The sequence below is a fragment of the Xiphophorus maculatus genome, chromosome 1 (genome assembly GCF_002775205.1).
Source record: "Xiphophorus maculatus strain JP 163 A chromosome 1, X_maculatus-5.0-male, whole genome shotgun sequence".
Taxonomy (NCBI): Eukaryota; Metazoa; Chordata; class Actinopteri; order Cyprinodontiformes; family Poeciliidae; genus Xiphophorus; species Xiphophorus maculatus.
In genome coordinates this window covers 9,932,710-9,951,640 of record NC_036443.1, presented here as the reverse complement: position 1 = coordinate 9,951,640, position 18,931 = coordinate 9,932,710, and the positions used below count along the sequence as shown (strand labels likewise).

The 18,931-nt window shown below is 41.2% G+C and overlaps 3 protein-coding genes across 3 annotated transcripts; all 3 read left to right on the top strand.

The window, feature by feature from the left end:
• Positions 1-16: 16 nt before the first annotated feature.
• Positions 17-6,637, top strand: LOC102220940 (charged multivesicular body protein 4b). The gene is made up of 5 exons (XM_005800115.2): positions 17-361; positions 3,823-4,000; positions 4,173-4,287; positions 4,710-4,836; positions 5,248-6,637. The coding sequence occupies exons 1-5, from the start codon at positions 178-180 to the stop codon at positions 5,307-5,309; spliced, it is 666 nt and encodes a 221-aa protein (XP_005800172.1). The 5' UTR covers positions 17-177; the 3' UTR covers positions 5,310-6,637.
• Positions 6,638-8,499: 1,862 nt separating this feature from the next.
• Positions 8,500-13,816, top strand: eif2s2 (eukaryotic translation initiation factor 2 subunit beta). Its single transcript, XM_005800116.3, has 9 exons — positions 8,500-8,639; positions 9,639-9,822; positions 9,948-10,054; positions 10,180-10,309; positions 10,395-10,495; positions 11,636-11,784; positions 11,882-11,938; positions 12,032-12,117; positions 12,527-13,816. Exons 1-9 carry the CDS (start codon positions 8,625-8,627, stop codon positions 12,700-12,702), a joined length of 1,005 nt encoding a protein of 334 aa, XP_005800173.1. The 5' UTR covers positions 8,500-8,624; the 3' UTR covers positions 12,703-13,816.
• A 799-nt stretch (positions 13,817-14,615) lies between these two features.
• On the top strand, positions 14,616-18,664 carry LOC102221465 (serine/arginine-rich splicing factor 6). Its single transcript, XM_023331839.1, has 6 exons — positions 14,616-14,722; positions 15,100-15,260; positions 16,819-16,949; positions 17,043-17,245; positions 17,372-17,443; positions 17,544-18,664. The coding sequence occupies exons 1-6, from the start codon at positions 14,616-14,618 to the stop codon at positions 18,013-18,015; spliced, it is 1,146 nt and encodes a 381-aa protein (XP_023187607.1). The 3' UTR covers positions 18,016-18,664.
• Positions 18,665-18,931: the final 267 nt, after the last annotated feature.

The following is an 18,931-nucleotide window of genomic DNA, read 5'->3' as shown; positions in this document are numbered from 1 at the left end:
CTAGCAACAGACGTCATCGGGCCTTATCCAGGAAGTAGAAAAACATCAACAATCCTTCCAGGTTGGGCGAAGTGTCGGGGTAGGTTTTAGCGAGGTGGCCTTTCCAGAGCCCGGGTTTCTCCTACGCTCTGCTTTATTTAGCCATTTTTACAGCGAGGGACCTGCAGCAGCCTAGACATGTCGTTGTTCGGCAAGATATTTGGAGGAGGTGGAAAAGGGGGAAAGGGACCGAGCGCACAGGAGGCGATCCAGAAACTCCGTGAGACGGAGGAGATGCTAACGAAGAAACAGGAATTTTTGGAGAAAAAGATCGAACAGGAGCTGCAGATCGCAAAGAAAAACGGCACGAAAAACAAGAGAGGTGAGACAACGGTGTCATTTCCGTCTACTATCTGACTTCTCGTGGTGAAATATCAGGTCAACCAACACAAGTCAAACGTTAGCCAGCACGTTAGCATTATTGGCTAACTTATACGTCGCCATCGTAAATGTTGGCTGGCTTTATTTTCTGAGGTCGACACCCAGGAAAGCTGGTTAACTGACAGGCTGGTATTTTTTATTTATTTATGTTGAGTTCATTTTTTTTTCCACTTAACATCCATGTAGACTCATCTCTCAACATAACCCTGTGATGATATTTGCGGTGAATTAGCGAGTGGCTTTTTAAAATCCGGAAAAAATGGTCAAAGGTGTTCCTTAAAGATTGCTCATGAGGACACGAAATCTAAGGGCAAAGGTCGAGAGCTGTCAGGGAGGTGGGCGTGTTTCCACCCGGATCAACACCTCTACCTTCTACGCACACTGTTATAAAGACCCTCTCATTTTATTTTGACATAGGTAACCTTGAAAGTATCGGAAAGCAAGGACAAAAATCCGACTATTGAAAAATAATAATGATGGCAATATTGTGTAACATTAAGTCACACTTGCGTCAAAGATTTTTAGCAACAGAAACACATGTGCTTTCATGTTAGCCTTATGCATTATGGTATTATTACTGTTGTTATTGGTTTGTTTATAGATTTGTTTTATCTTAAGAACTCTTGCGTGAACCAGGAACTTTAAAAGTCTGAAATTCATGTATCTTTAATTAAAGCATGAATGTGGAGAAAATGTGAGCTGGCCTTTACATGAATTCCAGGTCTTACATTTTGACTATTTAATTTCATATATGTCGGTTTTTTTTTTTTTTTTTGTCTCGTGGGACATTAAGTTTGAGTTTGTGCGCGCGCACATCTGCGCTGCGTTCTGCGAGTTCTCGAGGCGGTAGAAGCTAGCGCTAACTTCTTAGCTAACAGCTAATATAGCTTTGTTAGCTAGCTAGTTATTTTTTTATTATTATTTATTTTTTTCGTCTATCATGGGTAAGTACAAATTTATCGCGAGTTGGCTGGACGACGTTCGTCTTCACCACTGGCTCACTTCTGTTGCTAACCCACAGGAGGCTTGGCGCAAAAAACTTAATAAACCAAAAACTTTTACCATCGTCTTCAAGGTTCACATTTGATCATGATCATGCTGTTACACCTCAATTTTTCCTTTGCAAGACGATACATGCTGTTTCTACTCTATTGTGAAATGTAGTTATACGTTGGAGATGGTCATCTTACCCCTTTTTAAGTATTCAGATGTAATGTATCGAATCTGAATCAGATTTTTATTTAACAAACTAGTGCATTAAATAACATCCTGTTGGTTAGTGCAACCAAGAAAAGATTTTAGTGCATTAATTAAACTGCACTAAAATAAATAACTGGGATAAAATAAATTTAATAAATAAATAAAATAAATTAAATAAAATAAATTTTTTCAGCATTCTAGCTGCGCATCACTGATCAAAATTTATCCAGCTAAAACTGACTGATTCTAATATCTGGCTGACGGATTTATTTGTCTCTCATCATGCTGAATTCCACTGGCTCATTAACATTTTATTGTCAAGATGATTGTTAAAGGAAAGCTCGCATTTGGGAGAAATGCATAATAGAAACAGCACAGTTGTTCATCCTGATGTTTCTACCTGACAATAGGAGGAGTTGTAGCGGGTTAACATTTGTTCTGAGTGAAATGAAAAGGTACCTGCGGCCGGCCTGAGTACTTTCAGTGCTTGGCCTCCATTGTAATTATTTCCTGCTCCGGCTCAACAAAGGTTGACACCATGACTCAGCCCAGGATGACGTACAGGTGTTGTAATGCTGTGTGTGAGAGTACTTCATATTTTCCTGTTTATCCTTTTTACGACTCCGGGCTAAACATAGGAACACACTATAATTTTAGATTCTGACTCATTTAGGTTCTAGTAATCCTAAGAGTTTGGGTCATGAAGCAGGCTATAGAGCATCACCTCTAGGAACCGACTGGTATTACTCTCTTGAATGAAAACACCACAGTTTCTCTGTGTTTAGAACAAAGATGTGTAACATGATGATTTAACATTTATTATCTAGATTTTAAAACCTTCACTGGAACTGAACTCTACAATAAAGAAAAATCCTGTCAATAGTGGTGAACAAAGAATGTCTAATGTATAAAGTGTCAGGTGAGATCATCATCACAAGAGTTACGGAGGTTTCATGTGTTGTTGACTCACCTTATCGTCTAAAATAATGACTCGGCATGATGTTAAACACCGACCAAAGCAGTATACAAGTTCACACCAAAACTGACCTCAGTCCATGTACTAAAGTAAAATCCACCCATCGTGAGTAAGTACAAGATGTACTTACCTTACTTTGAGGGAAATCCACAAAAGAAGAAAAGCCAGCGAGAACTAATCTGTAACCAGATGAAGGAAAATCTTTCATTAAGTACGTGTCTGTTGGCAGGAAGAGATTAAGTTTCTTTTTTTTTTATGGTACTTTTCCATGAAGTCTAAAGTAGAAGCTGACTTCAATTTTACTACACAAATATCTGTCTCGATTTCTTCAAGATGTCCTTTCTATTCTAATTGGGTACATTTGGCTTCAGGTACAGCTTCGGTAGGGTGTTGTTTTTTTTTATTGATAGACCAGATAAAGTGTACACTGACTATAAGCCAACAATCAGAAAATAATAATACCAGAATGGCATGGTGAGGTACTGCGCCCAATTTATAGGCAATGGCCATTTCTTGTTTGAATACTGCGAAGAAAGGCCACAAGTGCCACACAAACCTTCTAAAAATGACATTATGTTTTAAGTATATTTCACACTGGAAATATTGAAAAAGGTCAACATTTCAATGCATTTACTACATGTGGGAACTTCCACATTTAGAAAAAAAAAATCTTCTAAAGGAAATTTATACTTTGCACAAAATTAAATCACAGCATCTGAAAACATATAATTAGTAATCTGGACGTAGATCTAATGTGGCAAAATAAAGACCTATTTCTCTGTAGCTCTTGTCAAAATCGGAAAAGACAAGAGAACATCCCGGTCAAGGAAGGTAGATCATGAGTTGCTCTTAATAAATGAGAAGTTGCTTCTATTTACAGTCAGAACAGGCATGAAAAAGTTCATAACAAGTAGAGGTGTGACAAGCAATGATGGGAATAAAATAAACTCACTTTTGAACAGATCCTTAGCACAGATAGCAATAATTAGTCACAAATTTGCCAGAATTGCAAAGAATCGTATATATTGATATTTTAAAAAAAAACAGAAGTCCAATCAGAGGCTGCTTCATAAAAAAAAATTAAATTAAAATGCCTTTTTAGGTTGTCTAAGCAAAACTTCTCTGGGAATAAATGATTTCTGATTCTACCACCCGAGAATTGGTTGTGTATCCGTGTGTGTGCCTCTGTCAATCCTGACGCCTCTGTGCGCTCTGTTTGCCCTCAGCGGCGCTGCAGGCTTTGAAAAGGAAGAAGCGGTACGAGAAGCAGCTGGCCCAGATCGACGGCACGCTGTCAACCATCGAGTTCCAGAGGGAGGCGCTGGAAAACGCCAACACCAACACGGAAGTGCTCAAAAACATGGGCTTTGCCGCCAAGGCCATGAAGTCTGCCCATGAAAACATGTAAGAGAACACGCAGCGATTCATGGCCTAATTAATGAATTACTTCTGAGATGAAATGAGATGAGCTGTTATTGTTATTCCCACCAAATCAAAATGTTATTTTGTGGGTTTTTTCTCTTTTTTTCTTTTACCTTTTTTGTGAACGGACCTCCTTTTCTTGTCGTCGCATCAGGGACATCGACAAGGTGGACGACCTGATGCAGGACATTACCGAGCAGCAGGAGCTGGCTCAGGAGATCTCCGACGCCATTTCTAAACCCGTTGGGTTCGGAGAGGAGTTTGACGAGGTGAGTCGGTTCATCCGGTGAAGCAGAACTCGGAGGGAACCGTTTCACCAGCCAACACGGCGCCGAACGGAGTTGAACCCTGTTTCTTGTGGCATTGCTCTGTCTCGGTTTGGCCTTGAATATAAACGCGCTGATTCATAGAGTAATTCAACATAGCTGATGGTATTCAGTCACCAGGATGCTCTGAATGGGTTCTTTCTCAGTGAGCTGACCCGAAGAATCCTGATTCAGGATTTTCATTCAAGATTTCCCTGTTTGAGAACCAGGTTGAATCTCAGTTTGATGCTCTGTTTTTTGAAACGCTGCCGTTGCGCTCACTTTCACCCTTTTTCCATGTTTGATTTAACTTTTGGATTAAATCTCATGCGACTTGGCGGGAGGCGGCGTTGGTTTTAATCTTTGCTGTTGATCCCGTTTGTAAGGATGAGCTGCTGGCGGAGCTGGACGAGCTGGAACAAGAGGAGCTGGACAAAAACCTGCTGGAGATTGGTGGACCGGAGAACGCGCCCCTCCCCAACGTGCCTTCTACTTCATTACCTTCTAAACCTGGTGAGGCTTCTTTCATTTAATCTTTAGTTAAATACGGTTATGATTCAGGCTTGTTCGTCTGGCTTCAAATCTAGAAAGGAAACCATTTCTGTTCGTCTGATGTCTCCCGTCGTTTATCATTGCACTGGATTTTATTTAGGGGTGTCAGTGTTAAAGGGGGGGCTGAGTCCGTGTACCCTTTTCAAATATTCAAAAGCCATCACAGGACTCATCGTTGTTCTTTCGTATTAAGATCCCAATGACGGGATAAAATGCTGATTCCAATGCAAGAAAATCTGGAAAGAATTGAAAACTTCCAGAGACCGTACAGAATTGTTGCAGTCACGTCTCAAGCTGCGACTTTGAACAATAGAGCTGGTTTTCATATGCCTAATTTTTTTTTTTTTATTATTTTTTTATTTTACCTTGTAGCCAAGAAAGAAGAAGACGAGGACGACATGGAGGACCTGCAGCGCTGGGCAGAAGCGATGTAAACGCAGCATCCCATCACATCGAACCTGCGTCTGATTGGTGGGGGAAGAGGAAGGAACAACGAGGAATTGGATAGAATGAACTGATCGGATGTTGAGTGTTTTCTGTGTGTCTGAGGAGAGTTGACGTTGTGTAACACTACAATTAAGCAACAATGCTGTACTTTTTTTTTTTTCCCCTCTCTTTTTTTTTTTTTTTTATTATTATTATTTTGACCCCTAAAGGTACGTGAAAACCCGGGGCCGCTTGGTTCCTACTGAGAAGGTCGGCTCTCAGTGTCACCTGGTTGTTTTTACCCTTGATTTAAGAAACAACAACAAAAAAAAACGTAACTGTCCCGCAACCATGTGGAACCATTTCATTGGAAGCAGCGTTTGATTGGCGTGCCAAGATGTTCAGAACATCTCAGGCTGATAGGAGAATTTTCACATAAGCTAAATCCATTAAGATCTTGTTCCAACGTTTGTATTTGTGTTGCTCACTCCCTGATTATGTTTAGTTTCCTTAACTCCCTTTGCTTTGTTTTGGGTTTTTTTTTTTTATTACTATTATTATTACTCCTAAACTAGAAGCATGCAGTGGGCAAGGATTCTCCAGAATCTGTGTGTGGGTTTGCAAGAACCGTAACCTCTTTATTTTGTCTGAAGCTGCGGGGCTCTGACCCTCCTCTTTACCTCCTGTCATCGTTTTTAGCCCCAGAAGGCGTCCTCGCCAGTGGTTCTCGTTATTTGGTGTAAATATCTCAAATGTACCTCTTTTTCATATACTGTGTCGCGAGGTTTCGGCTGAGGTCGTGTGAAGCATGCAGAGAGAAGGGAAGTCACGATACAGATCACACCGCACGGCTTGAGACGAGAGATGTTAAACCTAACACTTTTCATCCTGCTCTGTCTGTCTTTGTCCTTCTCATAAGGGTTTTGTTTCAAATTGTATATTGTTAAAAATAATAATAATAGTAGTTATAATAAACTATTGTCACACGTTATTGGTTGCATCGAGATGGAAGTTCTGATTAGTCGATCCACAACATCTGCATTTTGGAGCTTAAAGGAATCTCTTTTTTTTTAGTCACAACTTCTTTTTTTTTTTCTTTTTACATACAAAATAATAAAAAAACACAAGGACAGATGGGAAAGCATGTTTGCATTTCTATGTTTTATTTATCCAGATGAAAATATTATTTGCAGAATCATTAAAAGTTTACAATTCCTTCACTGTTGTGGAAGATTAATCTCTGTCAATTGTCACAGTCATCTAATACCTAAAATAGAGAAGAAATAAATCTCTCCGGTTGCAGAATATGGCTAAATAAACACCACTGAATGGTTAATGGACCAAATTTATTCACACACACATTTATATAAATCAGTGGTAAGCTCGGGATTGAGTGTCTTGCCCAGTGGCACTATGTGCATAGCAGGAGGAAGTTGGAATCAAACCTGAAACTTTCCAATTGTAAGGCTACATCTCTTCCCGCTGTCACCCCTTTTTTTGCCTGTCATTTTGAAGCTTGAATAAAGGAATGTTTCCGCCCACGTGAGGCAACCAGAGGTCAACTCTGTGCGAACTGGAAAAGACCTGAAGATTGTCAAAGTGCAAGAAAAGTCTAAAATCAACCTCTTGTGCAAGTAGCGATAATATTTTAGGGTTTACCTGAACTTAAGTCATTTTGTTTTTGGTATTTAAAATGATTACACATAGTTTGTTCTTGGGTAACTGAATGAATGCCTCTTTAATGGAACATCACTTATACAAACACTTTAGAGCGTTTCATGATTTATTGTTTCTAAAAGAAATGATCAGTTTATTGGGTTCTTTGGAAATTTTTGACACCAAAAACTTACTGATTTTATGCCATAATTTATTGCTTTTATTAAGTGCCATATGTTCCCCACACCTGTGCTGGCACTACTTTAACAAATTTGTACTATTGGATCCTGTTTGGAAAATTAGAGGGAAGAAGTATTTGTACACAGTAACAGAAATTAACTTAATTTTAGTTTTTACTGTTAACCAGATCACCGTGTCAAACTCAGGGCCGGATTTACAAGGATGTGGGTCCTGGGCTGGAGCCAGTTTTGGTGCCCGATCACTAAAGAGAAATTATTTTACTAATGTGAATTATAGTACATTAATAGGTAGTCTTATTTGTCAGTGGGTAAGAACTGATGCATTGTGGGTTTAATATTTCCTTGAGCCAATGACTCTATATTAAGGCCAAGGAAGTCGACTGTAATGTCATGTCTTTCAAATACTTGAATATTGCTTATATTCATAAAAATATTAATATAATACAACTCACATGATTTGGGCCTATTGAGTTTTATATGAAGTACAATGTTTGGAAAGCAAACATTGATTTAAAAAAAAAGAAAAATATATTTTTTTCTCTTTCATCCACAGGCGGATTGGCACAGCGTCTGCAGTGCAGCGGGCGCTATACCGGTCTGTCGTGGTGAAGAGAGAGCTGAGCCAAAAAGCAAAGCAGTCGATTTATCAGTCGGTCTATGTTTCTACCCTTATTTATGATCATGAGTTTTGGGTCATGACCGAAAGAATGGGGTCAAGGCTACAATCAGCCGGAAATAGTTTTAACCGTAGGGTGTCTGGGCTCTCTCTTAGAGATAGGGTGAGGAGCTCAGTCATCCGGCACGGACTCAGAGTAGAGCCGCTGCTCCTTCATGTCGTAAGGAGAAAGTTGAGGTGGCTCAGGGAACTGGTTAGGATGTTTCCTGGACGCCTCTGAGGTGAGGTGTTCTGGGCACCACGTCCAACCAGGAGGAGGCCCTGGGGAAGACCCAGGACACGCTGGGGACCGCTGGCCTGGGAACGCCTTGGGATTTCCCCAGAGGAGCTGGAACAAGTGGCTGGGAGAGGGAAGCCTGGGCCTCCCTTCTTAGGCTGCTGACCCAGCGACTGCAAAGATGGACGGATGGGATTTTTTTTGTGTGTGTGAACTGATGGACAGATGCATACACAAAGTAATTGTCTGGAAATGCCAATAGTCACCACAGGGAAACGGAAGGTAAATCAATCCCATCCGTCCATAAATCTATTTATCTATTTATCTTTTTTACACATAGCTCTGCTGACCCGACAACGATCAAATCCTAAACACACAGGAGTGCGGAGTAACGTTTTGATCTTGAACGCTCCTCTCGCGTTCTCGCTCTCTTGCCGTGACGTCAGGGTTTGGCGACTTCGCACATGCGCATCGATGCCCAGCGCTGATGCAAGAAATATCCCTGAGCAGACGTGTGGAAGTGATCAAGGGATAAGAAAAGTTGACTACATTTTCTGTCGTTCAGACCGCAAACATGTCGGGAGACGAGGTAAGAGAGCCCAGACCGCTCGGTCTGCAGTCAGTGTCGGGGCGGGAGCCTCGCAGGAATCAGATGGTTGATTTATCGGTCCTTATCGATGACTTTGGGCCTCGGCAATGTTGCTCCCCTCCCTGTCCGCGGCAGCTCACACATGGCTGGTGCAAAGTGGGCTAGCAGAGGGCCTGCTAGTCAGACTCGTGTTTGCCTTAAAAAATAATAATAAAAAAGAGAAAAAGCAGCGAAATGCGATGCTGCGCTGGTGTTTATCGCACCGAGTGGGTGACTAGTATTAGTTTTAGCTAATGAATCCGCCGTGTCGTTGCCACTGTGTCGCTCAAACTGAGCGGGTAAAGAGGCTAGCTAAGCAGAAGCGGCGCTGCTAGCCGTTCATTTCTAACAGCTACACAGATGTAGCTCAGTTTGGCTCGACTGAAACAGACAAAATCAATGAACCAGCTGTTAATCCACTGGGTCCAAACTGAGTCAGTAACATGTTGCCTTTACATTCTTGCCGCTTAACGCTTTCTTGTTGCCTTTAGCTCTAGATTGTGACACAGTCTTAAAACTTTTACCTGTTCGTTTTGTCAGCCATCCCTCTGATGACTCGTCTACCTGTTTATTCATCTCTCCATCCGCCCATCTGTTCGTCATTTATTGTTCTATTCATACGTCCCTCCATCCAGCAGCTAACTGCCTGTCCATCTTTCAATTCATTCAAACGTCTGTTCGTCTCTTTTGTTTTTGTAGAGTCTGTACTTTTAAGACTGACCAGAAATATCTGCCGGTTATAAATACTCAACTTCATTATTTATGCCATAAAAATGTTCTTTAAAAAATGAGCTTTGGAAATTAAAGTCTGAAATACTAAGGATATTTGAAATAAAGTGACATGTAACAAGGTAATGATGCGTGTAGCCCCGCTCACTTTCACATTGATAGTCAAAGGCATGAAAACTCGAAATCCCAAGATTTTTTTTGTGCCTAATTTGGGTCCCCTCCACTTTTCAGATGATTTTCGACCCCAACATGACCAAGAAGAAGAAGAAAAAGAAGAAGCCCTTCATGCTGGACGAGGAAGGAGGAGAGGGCGTGGGAGGAGAAGAGGCGAAAGAGGTGGAAGTCAAGGAGGCCGAGCCAGAGGTCGGGGAGGACAAGGAGGTGGATATAGATGAAGATGAAGGCAGGAAAAAAGGTTTGAAAGAAGGTTGCTTTACGTTTCACAGCTGTATGCAACAGTTCTCTTCACGAAACATAGATTTGGCTGGTTTTTTTTTGTTTGTTTGGTTTTTTTTTAGCTCGGTTTGTTTCTCATTCTAGAACTATCCGATGATTTGAACGACCTGAACTTCTTCAACCAGAAGAAAAAGAAGAAGAAACCGAAGAAGAATTTTGGGGTGGAGAACGATATAGAAGAAGGATTAAAGGTCAGTCACTAATAAACTGCTTTTTACCTCCTCCCTTTTCTTTCCTTCTTTTTTTAAAATAATTTTTTACTTATTTTCGCTCTGCATTTAACTTAAGTTTTACTTCTCACTGATTTAAAAACCAGGAGCTGAAAATTGAAGGGGAGCAAACTGAGGCGCCGGAGGAGGACAACCTAGATTTGATGCTTCCCAGCAAAAAAAAGAAGTCGAAGAAAGTCGACTTCGACGAGGGAGAGGCTTTGGAAAAAGACGATGGTACAGACGACAGCAGCTTTCCTCCAATTATGAAGACTTAAAGCAGGCTGCTCGGTGTTACAAGGTTTGCACATTGTGTCTGCAGCTCTGGAAGACGACGAGAGCAAGAATAATGACGGAATTTCGTTCATTTCCTCCACGGGTCCAGCGTGGGCTGGCACGGAAAGAGACTACACGTATGACGAGGTAAGACGGCACAGGAGCTAGACGACACAGGCGATTGCTTCAGTGGGCTTAGCATCAATCCCTTCCTTCAAAGCAAACATGTTGCAGCAGCGGGGAGGAGCGCCTCCCAAATCAGGCTCAGTATGAACGCTGCAGACAACTGAACGCTGAGATGAAACGCAGAAGAGCGTGGCAGGACAATCAAATAGTGTGGCTAGATGATGGCAGCATCAGCTCCCAGCTTAAAGCAGAAGCGCCGGATGTGCCGTACTTTCTAAGAGACACAAAAAAGAAGTTGAGTACACGCAGCACCGCCTAGAAAAGAAAAACGCAGCTGAAGGTAAAAGTGCTGAGCGAGGAGGCCTTCCTTCAGAAAAGAAAAATAACCTGGGTACACATAATCATTCCATGAAAGACGTGCAGAAAGAGGCATGTCACAATAAGGAATAAATTTATTAAAAGTATTTTTTTTTCTGTCTTTCTACCAAACATTTGATGACAAGACTTCAGTTTTTTGCGTTGGGCCCATCTAGCTCTTTTTTTTTTTTTTTTTTTTTTTTTTTTTTTTTTGGACAGACAATTTTATCTACAGAGACTTTATAATAATTGTTTTGCTTATTTCGGCTATTTGAAATGTCTTCCAGTTCCAGTGGTTAAATGTTAATTAGAATTTAAAGCTTATTAATCTTTGAGAGGGTGATTCTGCATCACTATTCCATTAAAATAGTCTCAAAACAACAATATTATCCTTTACCGCAGTAACTTTTGGGACGATTTATCGTCTGACAAAATTTGTTACCGTGACAGGCCTGTGCAGAAACACTTCCTATCGAATACCTTCTACTGGAAAGATGAACATGAGGGGTACGCACAGTCAGTAGCAACATTATTTCCTTCAGCTTCTTTCTGAGTAATGTCTAAGAAAGAGACACAAATAAAAGCAGAAGTATTTGAAATGCTTTCCATGGAGAAAACCAAGTCAAATTACGCAGTCTTAATGACTGCAACCTCTCACTCAATCGGTGGGTTTATTTTCTAGGAAAAGGACGGAACTAAACCCAGAAACCAGTTCTCTACTCCAAGTTAAACAATAGCTGTTGTGATGCTTATGAACAAATGTTTGAGGTGGGGTTTTTTTTTTGCTTTGTTTTTTTATCCCAGCTCCTAAACAGAGTTTTCAACATCATGAGGGAGAAAAACCCTGACATGGTGGCTGGGGAGAAGAGGAAGTTTGTGATGAAGCCCCCTCAGGTGGTTCGAGTGGGAACCAAGAAAACGTCCTTTGTCAACTTCACAGATATCTGTAAACTGTGAGTCACAACAACCGTCCTCGTCGTTTTTACCTCACTGACCCAGGCTGGTGAACATCCCATGAGAGGCCTCATGCTTCTTCCTTCTTCCTCCCAGGTTGCATCGTCAGCCTAAACATCTCCTCGCTTTTCTGCTGGCTGAGCTGGGAACAAGGCATGTGGTGTTCATCTTGTTAAAAATTCTTAACAGACACTGGTGTGTTTGTGTGGACTTAATAACCATTTGTATCTTTTTGTCTGTTAACAGCGGCTCTATAGATGGAAACAACCAACTTGTGATCAAAGGCAGATTTCAACAGAAACAGATAGAAAATGTTTTGAGAAGATATATCAGTAAGTCAGAAGCGCCTCTATTTACTATTGAACTAACTTGAATTGTATTTCATTTACAAATGTAAGCAACTGTGAAGCTACAGTGGTATTGGATTATGGGTAATGTAGTCTCAAGGTTGTCTGTTTTTGGCTCTAGTGGCCTTTATTTGAAAGTGCTAAGACAGTAAAGTAGGTAAAGAGAGAGAGAAGACATGCAGCACAGGTCGCCAGGCCGGGAATCGAACCTGGGACGGCCGCATCGAGAACTAAAGCCTCCTTATGTGGGTTGTGCTTAACCTCTGCGCCACCACAGCACCCCTTAGGATTTACCTTCTAGTCAGTTTCTTATCTTGTTTAATGAAGCGCTATGTGACCTGAAGTTCTAAATGTTGTTGGGTTTTTTTCTTCATTATTGTTTTCCTTCCTGCAGAGGAATACGTGACATGTCACACCTGCCGCTCCCCAGAGACCATCTTGCAGAAGGACACTCGTCTTTACTTTCTGCAGTGCGAGACGTGCCACTCCCGCTGCTCCGTCGCTAGCATCAAGACTGGCTTCCAGGCTGTGACGGGCAAGAGGGCGCAGCTCCGCGCCAAAGCCAACTAAAAGGCCAAGAAACCTGGGCCCACTCCCATCCTCCCTCTTCTAATGACCTCTTTTCCCCCGAATCTGGGGTCGAGACGCCCTCATTGATTTGCTTAAAGAACTCTCTGAATCGAACTGCGGGAGTTTGGCTGTTGTTTAGTTGTCATTTGCCTGTACAGGCCGGTGGGAGAGTGAGAGATGCATCTAAAAGCAACAGAAAAAGGTTCAGGTGCTGTAAAACGGGTGATGTTCACCAGGAAACATCATTGGGTTGAATGAATTTGTTTTGTTGTTTAGCCCATGAATCCTCTGGCTCTTAGAACTTTTTTTTCCCACCCATTTGCTGTGATTTCTTTTTGTTCAAGAAAAGCCTGATTGACCACAGCTTGAATTCTTTCTTTTCTCTCCCACTTCACACATACCAGAGAGGAAGACAAAAGGTTACATTTACACCACAGCCAGTCGCATTGTGTTAAAACTACACTGATCCACATAAGAGTTTTGATGTCTTTCTATATATTCTTTGGCTCATAGCTAGACTGAAAGCCATTGCAGTTTGTATTTTGGCCCCAAGTCACAAAATCGTTTAGGTTTCTGTGCAGCTTCCCAATTTAACAAATGACCTAAGCGACAGGACTATAATTAATTTATAGTTTACGCCAAACTTGTGAAAAATTTTCTTAATCTGGCTTCCTGATGGCTTTACTGTCAAAAGTGAAAAATTAACACGTTTGGGCTAAAAAACAAACAAACTGATGAACATGACTGTTTTGAGGTTGCAACAAAGAAGCTAAAACAGTACTTCTGTTGCATTGAGGATTTCTAAAGATTACATCTATGTTTTTATCAACCTGATTTGAGCAATTTGAAATTAAAATTTTGAGAAAAAAAAGCTGGCTTACTTGGGTTTGTAGCAAAATAAAAAGAATGTCAAGGTTTCTTCTTTCTGCTTGATATTTTAAGAATTGGTTCAGAGTTTTACTCCATAATTTAGCCAGAATATAAAGTCAGTTTGTGTACTGCAGACCACGTGATGTTGGTTCTGCTTTTCTATAAGCCTAATGTGGATTAGGTCCGACTAGTCAATTTAAAGCCGGGTTTTTACAGAAATAAAATGTTCTCTCTCTCCTCGTCATTACTTTTTTTAATTGTGTTGTATGTATTTAAAAGGGCTGCAAATCAAAAGAGGGCAACTTGCTTCTTTGGGGTAACATTTAACATATTGGCATTGGGGTGTGAATGACACCAATATAAAGACCAGAAATCCAGGAACAAGCCATTGCTTCAGTGTTCATAACACCTTATTCGAATTTTCTGTTATAAATCAACACTGTAACTGGGAGCAGGGAGAAAATTATGAATGCTGTAAGTCCAAAATGTGATCTGCCTTTGTCTTCACCATTTTGTCAACACAAAATGTTGACAATTTGTTGTAATTTGCTGTAATTACAACTGCAAGATTTTTGAGAAGGACCGGTGTACTTGAGATTTTTGGGGATTTAAATCTCCTAACTTTGCACATAATAGGACTAACATTTCCTTCCGTTCTTAATAGATTTGTCAGAACAAAGCCTGAACAGCTGGCTTCAACTGTTGCTAGAGAATGTCAATTGAATTTAGGTCTTAACCTTGACTGTCTTGTTCTAACATCTCTAAAGTTTGGATATTCACTGCAAGGAACACATTTTAAAAACATTTAAGGTTTAAAATGAGAGAATCGCATACATTTCTACCAAATACATCGGGAAAATATCGGGTCATTTATTTTGAAAATGCCATACAGGAAGTACCACAGTCTTTAGCTTCCCTCTAATTGGCTGGCTTTGGCCTCGAGCAAGACCGTCGTAACGGAGGTTGTGACAGAAGCAACTGAATCGACGCTAGGAGGTCTGAGGAACAGTCTAGAACAGAGTTGCCTGAAATAGCAAATAAACATGCCTCGAGTATACATCGGACGACTAAGTTATCACGTCCGCGAAAAGGACATTCAGCGGTTTTTCAGCGGATATGGAAAACTAATGGAAATCGACTTGAAAAATGGGTGAGTTTTGGCTGAATAGGCGAACGTTGCTCGTAGCTTTGGAACCGCTAATGTTGAACGACGTTAAGTGCAGGAAGTGCTAATGCTGTAACGCGAAATTTCTTTGTTTCAGTTGGTAAATTTAGCTTCCTAAAAGGTTATGTGCTGATTTTGACCGAAAAGACATTGTTAAACTTAAGTTTATCAACTGATTTGCGACTCCGTGTAGCAAATGTCGCATGGCCAACATGGCGGCTTTGTATTTTCTACATTGGAGAGCTAGCGTGGGCCTTGGTAGCCGAGCTAGCCGCTTGATGTTGGTCGTGTGTTTTTGAATTGCTCTTATTTGATGGAGTGTTGTTCTCTGGCCTAACGTTGAACTGCATTCTTTCCTGCAGCTATGGATTCGTGGAGTTTGAAGACAACCGGGATGCCGACGATGCCGTGTATGAGCTGAACGGAAAGGATTTGTGCGGAGAACGGGTGATCGTTGAGCATGCCCGGGGCCCACGGCGAGACCGAGATAGCTACGGTGGGGGTTACTGGGGCGGAGGGCGCAGTAAGTGCCATCTATTACATCATATTCTCTTTCCCCCTTCCCTTCAGGGTGAGGTTCCAGTGTAGAGTACGAAGAGAACAGTTTTTAGCAATAGATCAATCAAATTTGTTGAACATTTGTTGTCTGGTTGACTCGTATTTGTTAATTTTATGTTTTCTCCCAGGTAAATAATTTTGACTGAGAGCCCTGGGATACACGCATTTCGTGCATGCTTCTCTGAAAAAATTATCTAGAACTTTTTGTAGTTTTTAGATTTAGTTTCTTCACGTATGTAAGCAGTAGTTTGACTAAAGGAAGTACTTTGTTTTCCCAAACTCATCTGTGGTCATATTACAGTTTTCTTTGGCTTTTTTTATTTATTATTTTTTTATTTAGGTCAAATCCCACCCCACTCTAAAGTTGTTTTCAGTTCCATTAATAGTCGCTGACCTGTGAGTTTTTGCTCCCCCTGATCATGGGCCGCTCTGCGTTAAACAGCGGCTCCTTGATGGGAACGAGCAAATAACTGCAGGTCAGGGTGTATGGTGATCCATAGTGCTCTTCATAGTGTAAACTGAATCCATTTTGTAAGTTAAAATTCTTTCTAATATTTCTTTGACTCATTTACTTCATATTTACATTATTTAAACCAATATAGCTTGTGTACATTGTGCTTGGAGGTTAGGACTTAACTAACACTTTTTCGTTAATTTGTGTATTTGCTAACTTTGGCATTTCTCTATATTTTTCTATATATTAAACATTAACAAAAGTCCTTGATGTTTCAATTTGAAAGAGTCCAGCTGCGGGCTGAGGCTGAGAGTCCATTGAGGCTAAAGATGACTGGCTAAGATGACTGCCTGTCCCGTTTGGCCTTGGCTTTCACCTTACAATGTGTGTGTGACCTTTGCCCCCTTGATCCTTGGCTGACCTAACCGGAAGCCATGATGACAGCAGCCTTTTGCCAATAGACCAGGGGTGATGGTGAGGATTGCCATTGGTTTCTATGTTGACCGCAAACATGACTGGATCGGCTGTAGTTGAACAACTTACAATCTAAAGAAAATATGTAAGTGCAAAACTGGGAAGAAGGGTGCACCAGACTAGCATCTGGTAAGGTACCAGTTTGAAATGCTTAGAAAAGTCATTGTATCATTTAGACTCAATTGAATTCGCCAGCCTCCTTGACTAAACACCATGTGGATGCCTCCTCTCTTTTTGTTACAGGGTTCAGATGGTCTGAAAGAACATCACTGTCCAGCCAAAGCATTTTTATAAGATATACACTTTAGTTAAAAGCTTTTGCTTTGCTGGTACTAGAATCAGTGGTGTTCTTTGCAGCAGCAAGCATCTTTATAATCTGAATGCTACAGACTTTTAAAGAGTCTTTGCAGTGGCTGTTAAAATCTCTTATCTGAAGCTCTGTGAAGGAGATAGGGATCTCAGGGACTCCTATTTGAATATATTCCCCAGTTTGATCTGGCCTGTTTTCAATCGGTAGTCCAGACCAGTAGTTTTCTTGACCGTATCACTTTTAGTTTGTTCTAAAGCATGTTTGTGTGTGCTGTCGTCTCTAAAGGTAGTGGTTACAGCAGCAGCAGCAGCAGCAGGAGCCGCTCTGGAAGGGACAAGTATGGCCCTCCAGTCCGTACAGAGTACCGCCTCATTGTGGAAAACCTGTCAAGCCGCTGCAGCTGGCAAGACCTCAAGGTAAGTCTTTTTTCTTCTTCTCTCATTTACTTCGTCAAGCGTTGAATGCTGAAACTGTGAGCACATCGTTACATTTGTCTCTTTCTCGTGAAGGACTTCATGCGTCAGGCAGGCGAGGTGACGTATGCCGACGCCCACAAGGAGCGGACCAACGAAGGGGTGATAGAGTTCCGGACTCACTCTGACATGAAACGGGCCATGGACAAGTTAGACGGCACAGACATCAATGGGCGAAAGATTCGATTGGTGGAGGACAGACCTCGTAAACGAAGGTCTTACTCTGGCAGCCGCTCCAGGTGGGATTACCTGTGGATTTCAAAAAAATTAAATTTTTTTTCTCTGGAAAACAAGCTTCTGATTTAAAATAAATAAGTAAACTTCACTTGAGATGTCATGTGTTTTGATTTCTTGTCTGTCGTCAGATCTCGAAGTCACCGCCGCTCCCGCAGCAGAAGCCACAGGAGCTCAAGGAGTCACTCCAGATCTCACTCGAGGTAAGTTCACATTGAAATGTTTTGAGTCAGCTGTAAGAGTCTTTGTCAATCTGAGCAAATCTACAAAACTTCACCAAAATGATTTCTTTCTCCCCATTAGGTCTCGTTCCCGTAGCGACAAGAGAAGGCATCATTCTCGCTCGAGGTCTGAGAGAAAGTCTCGTTCCAAGTCGGGAGAACGGAAATCGCGCTCTCGCACCAACAGATCTCGTTCTGGATCCCATAAGTCCAAATCTCGCTCGCGCTCACAGAAATCTCGTTCCCGTTCAGCCGACCGGAAATCAAAGTCCCGCTCTAAGAGCCGTTCTAAGGTCAAGTCGGAGCAGGATTCTCGTAGCAGATCCAAGGAGATGGATGTTGGTGCTGGTGAAGACAACAGCAAGAAGTCCCGCAGCCGTTCAGCTTCCCCTGTAGAGAACGGTAAAGAGGAGCGCACTGCCAAATCAGCGTCCCGCTCCCCGTCCCCACAGGAAGACGAACGCCGATCTAAATCTAGAGAGAAGCGTTCAGCATCCCGCTCAGTCTCCCGCTCAAGGTCTCGTTCACGATCTAGATCAGCCTCTCAAGATTAGATGTGGAAAACATTTTCCCCTTCCTCCTTTTTTTTTTGTTGTCTTTTTTGAGTTTTATTATAATGCTGTAAATAGCGAGCAGTGTCACAGGCTTCTGCTTCCTTACCTTTGCTCTTCAGAGTGTGCTGTTTTGACATGCCATCAATAAATGCACATTGTCAGGGCTGTTTTTGGAAACCTGCCTATGTAAAAGATTTCTGATCCCAAGTTTTGAGTAGTCTTCCGTTTGAGACTCATTTTCTAGCCCACAGATTAATTTTTTTTATTATTATTTTAAGTCTGTTTTCAATAAAATCTTTTCTGGCTTTATACGAACAACGTTTAATATTCTTTGGTCACTGTTACCAGTAAATTTGCTTGTGGCACACTGTGTACAATTTACCATCATTCTTACTTTCCCGGATTATATAAAGACATTTTTATGTTCAAGTTTTATGAAGTGCACAGTTATGAGTGAATTGTTGGATACTGATGCAGTTTCTGCTCTGATGGGCCTTTTCATGTTTGTTTTTTTGCGGGAGGACACAAGAGCGTGTACCATTAAACTTCATAATTGCATTGTGAAAAGTTTGTTGTACTTTTGAACATCTTGCGTTGTAGTTATTGTAGTTGGTTATCCTTTTCTTAATAAAATTGTTCATAAGCTCTGCTAGGGTGTATTTTTTTTTTTCTCTAAATTCTTAGAAATATTGAGGCAATGGTTAAATTGAGTGAGAGTAGACAATAATGCTGATATACTTTCCTGACAATAGCTGCTCTGGGTGCTGCCCTTTTCATTTTATTTTCCACGCTTGTTCCTTTCTTTGCCCTGGTTTGAGGTGTGATTCTCGTACAGGAGTTCTTCAGGTTAAAACAATTGAATTCGGATATTATGCATTTCTGTTGGTGTCGGAAATGACGAGCTGAATTCAGCATC